At 41.3% G+C, this 10,477-nt stretch overlaps 1 protein-coding gene and 2 pseudogenes across 1 annotated transcript; 1 reads left to right on the plus strand and 2 right to left on the minus strand.

Moving 5' to 3' along the window:
- Positions 1–1,081: 1,081 nt before the first annotated feature.
- On the plus strand, positions 1,082–2,122 carry LOC125531688 (annotated as a pseudogene).
- A 3,906-nt stretch (positions 2,123–6,028) lies between these two features.
- LOC125531689 lies at positions 6,029–6,762 on the minus strand (annotated as a pseudogene).
- A 1,904-nt stretch (positions 6,763–8,666) lies between these two features.
- On the minus strand, positions 8,667–9,231 carry LOC125531691 (histidine-containing phosphotransfer protein 2-like; the record flags this gene model as incomplete). Its single annotated transcript, XM_048696001.1, is given in 4 exon segments — positions 8,667–8,736; positions 8,825–8,961; positions 9,045–9,128; positions 9,130–9,231. Coding segments are annotated over 4 exon segments (393 nt in total), but the record flags the coding sequence as incomplete, so codon positions are not given.
- Between the last annotated feature and the right edge of the window lie 1,246 nt (positions 9,232–10,477).

A 10,477-nucleotide genomic window follows, 5' to 3' on the forward strand; every position in this document is an offset into this window, starting at 1 on the left:
TAAGTTAGTTGGATAGCACATATCTCGAAGCAATGTTAGAGGGTATAGATAAGGGAGTGTGCACTTAGTATTAGCAAAACCAATCTCTATTTAAAATTTTGGTCAAAGTTTTACTCATAATATCGGAGAAAGTAGTTGCTAGAAATTGATGAGGATTTTGTGCATTTACAGAATATATCTAGGAGATATATAGTAGCCAGTTAATTTTGTGAGATCATTTATGTACAGATATGTGGTCATTTTATTGTATTAATTGTAATAGGATTTTTTGGCATGGTACTAAAATTATCTAAATATTGGCCGATGGAAATAGATAGCGCTCAAATATTATCACGAGAAGGCATGTTTTCAATCCTTTAAAACTCAACCACACACACTAGCAGGAACACACTACCCAGATCGAGAAATACCGATCTCTCACACTAGGTTTGCTACGTAGTGAGCCTGCCGGCCAAGATTTTGCTTTGGGATCTCTTCTACCGTTGGTCGCCATTCCACTGCACTCTTCCATTTCAAGGTCTGTTATTCAATCCATAGCTGGTACTAGATGGTAGTAGTAGACAGTAGAGACTAGTAGTACTGTGCTGCATAGGTAGATGCATGGTTCGCATATATTCATTTTTTATATGAGAAGTATATATAAGTAAAAATCGTAGGAGTGGCCGTTCAGTTGGAATTGATCTTCCTGTGGTGCCGTTTTGTTTGTAGTATTAATTCAGAGGAACACCGTAGCAGACCAGAGGAACACCGTTCGTTTCCTCTGATTTTATGGGAGTCAAAATATTCGGGCCGAGCTCTTTTTTGTAGGAAAGCCCGAGGAAAAGAGATATAATGCTACCCTGTGATGCAACTCTTCTTTGCCATGGGCTGGTTCAAGAAACACGCGTAGGTGAGTTTGGTCCATAACTTGTATCTAGGCCAAGTAGTGTTATTGGCAGGTGATCCTACAATAATTGTGTCCCACCTTTTGAATAGGTCGAGGTGGTTCACTAGTACATATATTTCTGTTATTTTAAAATAATGAAGCATATTTTGTGTGCTAATAGGATCTTGTGTGGAATTGCAGGCACTTGAATTGCACATGGAGTTTGGAACTACAGTCTCGACCTGCAACGCGACGGTGGTTCAGGATAGCCACATCTTTGTGGTTAATGACTATAGTGTCATCAAGGAAACTGGACCGGGCAATTTTATGAGATCCCATGCCTTCCAAGTTGGTGAGTATGACTGTTCAGTTAGATTCTACCCACAAGGAATCAATGCTGAAAGCCAAAAGCACAACTCTATTCTTGTTGAGCTTATGAGGGAAAATGCTGAAGTGAAGGCAATATTTTGTTATCGATTGATCTCCCCAGGAGGACAGAGCATGGAGTTGAATCAGATCGGAGTGTTAAACTTATCTAGTGCAGAAGGCAAATGTAGGATGGGAGGGTGTGGGACAAGGTAATGGAGAAAACTTTGCTTGAAGCAGAATATGTGGAATTTGACCACTTCTTGATTGAATGTTCGATCACTGTTATGAAAGATCCATTGGTGACTTGCAGTGACTTACTACTTTCACCCCAAGTGAAGCTGCCACAATCCCATCTATCAACTGATATGGCAAATCTATTAGAGTCAAAAGAAGGGGCGGACGTGACCTTCTACTTCCAAGGTGAATCATTTCTTGCACATATGCTAGTGCTTGCTGCAAGGTTCCCTGTGTTTAGGGTGCAGCTCTATGGCCCAATGATGGAGAATGACGGATCATCTATAATCCTACAAGATATGTTACCTGATATATTTAAGGCTCTCTTATATTTTGTACACAGACTGCTTGGTGCTTCCTTTCAACAATTTCGATGACGAGGACATAGAAGAGATTGTACGCCACTTACTCAAGGCTGCCGATCGATACGCAATTGAAAAGCTGAAGCTCATATGTGAGGCTATTCTTTACAGGTGTCTTAAAGTACAAACAGTGGCAACTACATATGCGTTAGCTGATCAACATTAGTGTAACGATCTCAAACAGGAATGCCTCAAATTTATGGCATCTCCAACAATACTTGGTGAAGTCATGGCAAGCCAAGACTATGATAACCTCAAGAGAAAGAGTGCTAGTTTTTCTAAGCGTAAATGAAAAGTATGTTTACACGAGTCTTTATTATACATTGACAAGTGCAAGTCATGAGCGTGTGTAGGACATGGAGAGTGTGGATGCAACCAATCCAAGACTTGGCGTTCGCTAGTGAAAACAGAGTGACGGCTAAACCAAATTATACACTAAACTGAAGCCAAATACACTAGTGAAGACAAAAGTGATGGCTAAACTGAAGCCACATACAATATTTGTTGGTGCTAATCTTGTTATAAGGTCTGTCAGATATTGGATTAGACTTCAACTCTATGCATTAGTTCAGTATAGGATAGTTTGTACGTGCATGTGTTTGTAGCGTGCATGCATTGGCTTTCTGCTTAATTAGTTTCATGTAGCAAATAAGTAGGACCTGTCACGTCGTATGTGGACATACAGGTATAGATCAAGTCGTAGCTAGTGAAGACAAAAGTGATGGCTAAACTGAAGCCACATACAATATTAGATTTACAGAAACTGGACACGGAAGGCGAGACCCTATGTGCGCATCGCGAGCGTGTTCTGTCACCTCTAATTAACAAGCTTGAGCGCCAGCTGCAGTTGGTGAGAGAAAATCAAGAAGACACACCTGATGAGAGAGACAACGGCGGCCAGTTCGGGCAACAATGGTTCACACCTGTGTTATGGAAGAAGGCGGAGTAGAAGGTCCTCGTCGGAATGAGGGAAAGCAGCAGCTCATTTGAGTGAGCGAGGCGACGCCAGGGAGGAGGGTGAACCCGTGCGAGCCCGTGCTCGTTGCAACCAGTTAAGGAGGAGAGTAGGAGCTAGAGGCCATAGTGCGAGGTTCTGTCTAGACGGAGGCAAGCGAGCTCGGCCCGGAGTGTAGGAGGCAGAGCAGCCGGAGCCACCATGGCCTGGTGGATGGGCAAGGTGAGACGGAAGCATAGCTCGCCTATAGGGAGCCAGTAGACCTGACGTCACATATGTGTTTTTCCTTTTTAATTTTATTTCTATTAAAAAGAGTATATACATTATTATGAAAAAATAATTTATATTTTTTTAAAAAGTGTTCATTCCACATTAATAAATGTTCATACTGTGTAAAATATGATTGCTCAATATTTAGGAAATGTTTGTACTCCCCACGTTTCTTTTTAGTCTGCATATAAAATTTGGTCGAAGTCAAACTTTGTAAAGTTTGACCAACTTTATAAGAAAGAATATCAACAATCACAGTATGAAACCAATATATTAGATGCATCATGAAATGAATTTGATACCATATAGCTTTAATATTGTAGATGTTGATACTTCTTTATATAAATTTGCTCAAACTTTGTGTAGTTTGACTTTGACCAAATCTTATATGCAAACTAAAAAGAAACGGAGGGAGTACCATTCGATAAGAAGTATGTGTCATTTCGAAGCTATTCACCCGTTTCCAAAAATGTATGTGGAATTTTTAAAAAAAATTATACAATGTAAACAATGTGTGCATAATTCGGAAAAATGTTTCATGCAGTTTAGAAACAATGTACATTACACATAAAAGGAGCTATGAACAAAAGGCATGTCAAGGCAAAAGCAAAACAGAAGTCACCAACATTCTCAGACATGCCCTATGGAGATTGAAGGCAATGGATTCTTCTCGAGAGCTGATATGCACACTCATGAACAGTAAAATGCATGGGGAGCGATGACTTGGCGGTGGCGGTGCTCAAGAAAGAATGCGGGTGTGGGTGTCACGCTGGGCAATGACATGGCGACGACACGGCAGCGGCCGACCTCCTTGGGTGGCAACCAGATGAGTATCATGTCAATGATCTCCTCAGGTAGGTCCTCGAGCAGGGTCACGCATCTCCTACCCAACTTCATAGTGCGTCGACGACTTCGGTCGATTGAAAAGACATGGCAAGCTTTAGTCCAATAACAACTTTAATCAAGAAGAGAAGCAAACAAAAGTAATGGCAAGTACATTTACATGGGTGTTTATTATAAATTGAAAACTTCAAATGATGAAATTGTAGGTGGACAGAGTGGAGGCAACCAGATCTAGACTTGGTATTCACTAGTGAAAATGGAATTGACTGCTAAACCGAATTATACACTGAACTAAAACCAAATACTCTAGTGAAAACAGAGTGCCGGCTAAACTAAAGCCACATACAATGCTAGCTTAACACAAACTGGACTCGGAAGGCGAGACCGTCGGATGGTCCTCGCGATGGTATAGCGAGCTATGTGCGCATCATGAGAATGTTATTTCGCTTGTAATTGACTAGCTGACCACTAGCGAAGGTGGAGAGAGAAAATCAAAAGGACGCACCAGAGAAGAGAGAGACAACAAACGGCCAGTTTGGTTGCAAAAATGCTCACCTCCATTGGTGTAGAAGGTGGTGGAGAAGGTGCTTGCTAGAGACAGAAAGAGCATCGGCTCGGTTGAGTGAGTGAGGCGACGCTAGGGCGGAGGGTCCAGCCGTGTCGGGGCCGTGCTCATCCATGTCTAGGCCAGGAAGAGAGTTGGAGCTGGAGGCCATCGTACGCAGTTCCAATGTCTGGCGGCAGGCGAGCAAACTGAATCTGGTATCCAGGAGGCAGGGCAGGAGCTGAGACAGCAAAGGTGGATGGGCATGTCAAGACAGTAGATGAGCTAAAGCGAGCAAGTAGACATGGTATCACACATGTGCTTTTTTCTTTTTTCTTTTGTTTATATTAAAGAAATAGTAAATAAACTAAGGTTGCTCCACTCTTAGAAAATGTTTGTACCGTTCATAAAAACTGCAAGTGACATTTAGTTTTTGCATGCATGTCAAGAAAATGTATGTGACATTTTTGGAAAATGTTTGACATTATATTTTTTGTGTAATCCAAACAAAATGTTTCGTACCGTACAAAATGGTTCAGAACTTGTATTTTGAGAAAACATTAATCATATATTAATCTTTTAACACAGACACACACACACAGTATTTTCAATGTAAAAGATATACAATGTGTAAGAAAAAGTATACATCAAAACGTCTACATGAAAATTAGTTAATCATATATTTGAAAATGTTCAAAACACGTATTTGGAAAATTACTAGTCAAGTATTGAAAATCTTAAATCTATATTCAAAATATATTTTAGATGTATAGAAAATACACAATGTTTATGAAAAACAATAGACACCAAAACATATATTTCCAAAATGTTAAACATGTTTTAAAATGTTTGTAATGTACATTAAAAGTGTACAATGTGCATAGAAAAAATAACAGAAAATAAAATAAGAAAACCACAGAAAAACAGAAGAAAAAACAGAGATAACTGAAGAAAATAAAGGTAAGGAAAGAGGAATAAAACGAAAACCAAGGAAACACAGAAGAAAACCGATGCAAAAAAGTGAAAAAAGTATAGACATCACAAAAAGAAAACTACCACATAGGTATAATACTGGATCGGCCCAGTAGTGCCTCGCGTAGGCGAGAATTATTAGCAAGGCAACACATTGGTACCCCTAAAAAAGGGAGCAAATTGATTTCGAAAGGAGCCACATCTATCTTCTATTATATATTAAAGTATTTGACGGGTTTCCCAAAAAAAGATAAATAGACTAATATTACCACAATAATTAGAAATATATGACCATCAAATTAATAAACCAATTTTTTATAGCCATTAGATATGATTGTAAGTTAACAAACATACAGTTATAAATCAAATTTGCAGTTTAACATTTTGGTTTGAGCCTGACCACGCATTCTCTAGTGATCAATCAACATAGCACCATATTAGAACATGTATACGCTAACCAACATGTGGTTGGATGGTTAGGAGAATAGTGGTATTCACCAGCCCATTCCATGAGGGTTCAAGTCCTAGACATGGCGCTGGTGCTCTCACTTTCCTTGGATGCGGCTGGGAACAAAATACAATTATAAATGGGTTGGACAAAGAACTTAGCATCATCACCTGCAGCTGCACCCCTTGAGCTGATGCACCAGGTTGTTGACCTTGTTGAAGTCCACAGACTGCTTCCTGGGTATCTCAAAGTAGAGCGGACGAAATAAGTACCCAAGATGACATGACGAAAGCAGATGAAAAGAAGGGGGTCTTGGTGGCGGACAGCAGGCCGACGATGTCGTTGAGGATCCTGTTGGTGTTGGCGATGAAGAGGTTGATGACCTCAGGGACCAAGGCTGGGCCTGAGCTGCCATCCTCGTCCATTGACTGCAAGCACTGGAAATACTCATCCACCATACCCTAGATGGATCACTTCACGAGAAGCTAAAGTGATAGTCAGCCAGCAGCCACACGGGTTTAGTAGGGGGTTGAGGGTGGAATGGCCATGGAGAACATGGATGTGACAAGGTTGTTCAACTGGGCCCTAAGCGTGGCAGCCGCCATGCCGATCGATTGAGGGAGAGGAGCAGGTGCTGGAGGGATCCAAAGCTGTCGTGGCTGCGGCGGTGTTGTCGAGGAAGAGTGGAGGAGGCTTGGGGATGGAGACCCTTATATGCCAGGACGGATGAGGCTATCCGCGTGAAGACGTATGGCTGGGAGTGCCCCCCATTAACAGTGTACTAGTGGCTCGGCCGGGAGCCATTAAGGAGCTAGATGTTGTTGACGTCAGATGCAGATACATGGGCGCTCTGTCAAGGCTCGTTGGATGGTTGCACCACTGGCCATTGACAGTCGGCATCTCTCTAAAAAGTAAAAACCTCGAGATGTATGAATACCAACAAGAAGTTTAGTGGTGGCTGGCTGAGCTTGTCTTATGGATTGATCGAGGGGCATCCAGAAGGATGATGGAAACCAGCCGTTCAATCGTAGTTGGTTTAATAATCAGTCAGTTGCATTTAATAATCGACGCGATTCGCGCGTGTTTGAGGACAAGAGGACAAAAAAGAGATGAAACATAATTGTATATCCAACTCATGTTCGCTTTGCTCTACAACAAGCGAGTTCAGTTCAGTAATGAAATGAATTTGTTCCGGCTAATAATAGAAGAAAAAACTCCACAATGCTCGTTCGCCAGAGCCAACAGCATTCCGTTCGATTGCTTCGCTTCGCCTCTCTCGTGTAAACGAATGAGTAGTTCGTTGGATTGTTTTCTCGCGCCTAAGTCAGCCCTGTGGAGACGTCCTGGCTCAGCCGGGAGCCATTAACAACTAAAGGTTGACGACGCCGGATGCAGCCAGATGAGCCACGGTTCAAGGCTCTGACCACTCGTTCGATGGGTCCTCCACTGGCCATTGACGGCCGGCATCTCTAAAAACCTGGAGATGTATGTTCACGAAGAACAAGTTTAGTGACGGCTGGCTAAGATTATGTATGGAAAATCATCAATGATTAATTAATTATGAGTTTGAAGCGCATGCACATTAAGAAGAGGGAGTTGCCATCACATACTAGTTTATACATCAGTTCTTGTAGGAATATTTATAAGTCCAATGGTGGGAGCAAGTAGACGCGACGTTACACATGTGTTAAAAATACTAATACTTGTATTATGGAAATATAATTTGGTTAATTTGTTAAAAGTGTTCATCGCACATTTGAAAATTGTTCAATAAACAAAGTTTGCTCAACTCTTAGAAAATGTTTGCACCATTCAGAAAAACAGTAAGTGACATTTAATTTTTTTCCACGCATTTAAAGAAAATGTACGTGACTTTTTTTGAAAAATGTTCGACATTACATTATTTTTTGTGTAATCCAAAACAAAATGTTTCGTACCATTAAAAACAGTGCATGTTCCACTTAAAACTATCGTTCACATGTTAAAAAAAATGTCCAGAACTTATGTCTACAGAAAGTTCACATGTTTAAAAAATGAAGTATCTACAGAAAGTTCATATGTTTAAAAAAATGAAGTATCTACAGAAAGTGCTTCCACGGGAGACTTGTGCCCTAGTAGTATTTAGGCCAAGAAAATCGTGTGCCCTTTTGATTTGCCGCACATTAGATACTATGCACGCATCAACGATTGCATCATTTATCGGAATGAGCACGCAGAGAAAATTAGTTGTCCAGTGTGCGATGCTTCTTGATACACCAAAAAGGAGCCACATCTATTTTCTATTATATATTAAAGTATTTGTCACATCTATTTTGAAAGGAGCCACATCTATTATATACGCCAAAAATTAGTTGGAACGAGCACATTGATTTTGACAGGAGCCACATCTATCTTCTATTATATATTAAAGTATTTGTCAGGTTTCCCAAAAAAAGATAAATTGACTAAAAATTACCACAATAATTAGAAACATATGACCGTAAAATTAGTAAACCAAATTTTTATAGCCATTAGATATGATTGTAAGTTAACAAACAAACAATTATAAATCAAATTTCCAGTTTAACATTTTGGTTTGAGCCTGACCACGCATAGTCTAGTGATCAATCAACATAGCACCATATTAGAACATGTATACGCTAACCAACATGTGGTTGGATGGTTAGGAGAATAGTGGTATTCCCCAGCCCATCCCATGAGGGTTCAAGTCCTAGACTTGGCGCTGGTGCTCTCACTTTCCTTGGATGCGGATGAGAACAACATACAGTTATAAATGGGTTGGACAAAGAAATGTTTTAGCATCATCACCTACAGCTGCACCCCTTGAGCTGATGCACCGGGTCGTCGACCTTGTTGAAGTCCACGGGCTGGTTCCTGGGTATCGCAAAGCAGAGCGGACGAAATAAGTACCCAAGATGACATGACGAAAGCAAATGGAAAGAAGGGGGTCTTGGGGGCGGACAGCAGGCCGACGATGTCGTTGAGGATCCTGTTGGTGTTGGTGATGAAGAGGTTGATGACCTCAGGGACCAAGCCTGGGCCTGAGCTGCCATCCTCATCCATCGACTGCAAGTACTAGAAATACTCATCCACCATACCCTAGATGGACCATTTCACGAGAAGCTAAAGGCATAGTCAGCCAGCAACCACACGGGCTAGTAGGGGCTTGACGGTGGAATGACTGTGGCGAACATGGATGTGACAAGGTTGTTCAACTGGGCCCTGAGCGCGGCAGTCGCCGTGGCGATTGATTGGGGGAAAGGAGCAGGTGCTGGAGGGACCCGAAGTTGTGGTGGCTCCGGCGATGTTATCGGTGAAGAGTGGAGGAGGCTTGGAGACGGAGCCCATTATATACCCGGACGGATGAGTCTGTCCGCGCGAAGACGTGTGGCTGGGAGTGCCCCCATTAACAGTCTACTAGTGGCTTGGCCGTGAGCCATTAAGGAGCTAGACGTTGTCGACGTCGGATACAGCTAGATGGGTGCTCGGTCAAGGCTCGTTGGATGGTTGCTCCGCTGGCCATTGATAGTGGATTGATCGAGGGCATCCAGAAGGATGATGGAAACCAGCTGTTTAATCTTACTTGGTTTAATAATCTGTCGGTTGCATTGAATAATCGATGCGACATGCGCTTGTTTGAGGACAAGAGGACAAAGAAGAGACGGAGCGTAATTCTATATCCAACTCATGTTCGCTTCGCTCTACAACAAGCGAGTTCAGTTCAGTAATGGAATGAATTTGTTCCGGCTAATAATAGAAGAAAAAACCCCACAATGCTCTTTCGCTAGAGCCAACGGCCTTCCAATGCGCGGTGAGCGTGTTCTGTCGCCTTTAATTAACTTGCTTTGGGCCAGCTGCGTGTTGCCTTTATTTTTTTATATTTAGAAAAATACTACATACATACATTGTGAAAATAATTTAGTTGGTTTTAAAAGTGTTCATCGCATATTTAAAAAATGTTCAAGTAGTGTAAAAAAGGTTTACTCATTTGTTTTAAAACGTTTGTATCAAAAAAGTCCGACATTAAAAGATGTACACATGTTTCAAGAAAATGTACGTGGCATTTAAAAAAATGTTATACAATTTGAAGAATGTTTGTCTCAAAAAAATATGATCCATACCATTCAAATACAATGTACATTACCCTTAAGAAGAGCAACAAAAAATTACATGTCAAGGGAAAAGCAAAACATAAGTCATGACCGTTCAGACATGGCCTGTGGAGTCAATGGAGTCTACTCATCATTTTGCATCTCATGACCTAGAATTGGAACGATGCTTTCTTGGAGGCGGTGGTTAGTAAGCGGCATGCAATACTCACTCTTTCTAATGGTGACAATATGTCAGCAGCGTATTTTGTTGAAAATGACCAGCAACTCACGCTGGTTTGGCATAGCCATGTGGTTCAATGGCTGCGTAGTTGAATCAAATGATCTTATTCTTTCCTTTTTGGAATAAGCTGACTACAGTTGTGTTGACGCCTCCAACGTTGAAGGTCAATCCGGTTCTTGAAAGCCATTTTTTATCCTCATAATGTTGCATCACCCAAAAATATTCTCGTGATGGGGATGTTGTAAAATCCTAATGTATGTGGCTTCAGTTTAGCCATCACTTT

This window comes from Triticum urartu, unplaced genomic scaffold (assembly GCF_003073215.2).
Source record: "Triticum urartu cultivar G1812 unplaced genomic scaffold, Tu2.1 TuUngrouped_contig_786, whole genome shotgun sequence".
NCBI lineage: Eukaryota > Viridiplantae > Streptophyta > Magnoliopsida > Poales > Poaceae > Triticum > Triticum urartu.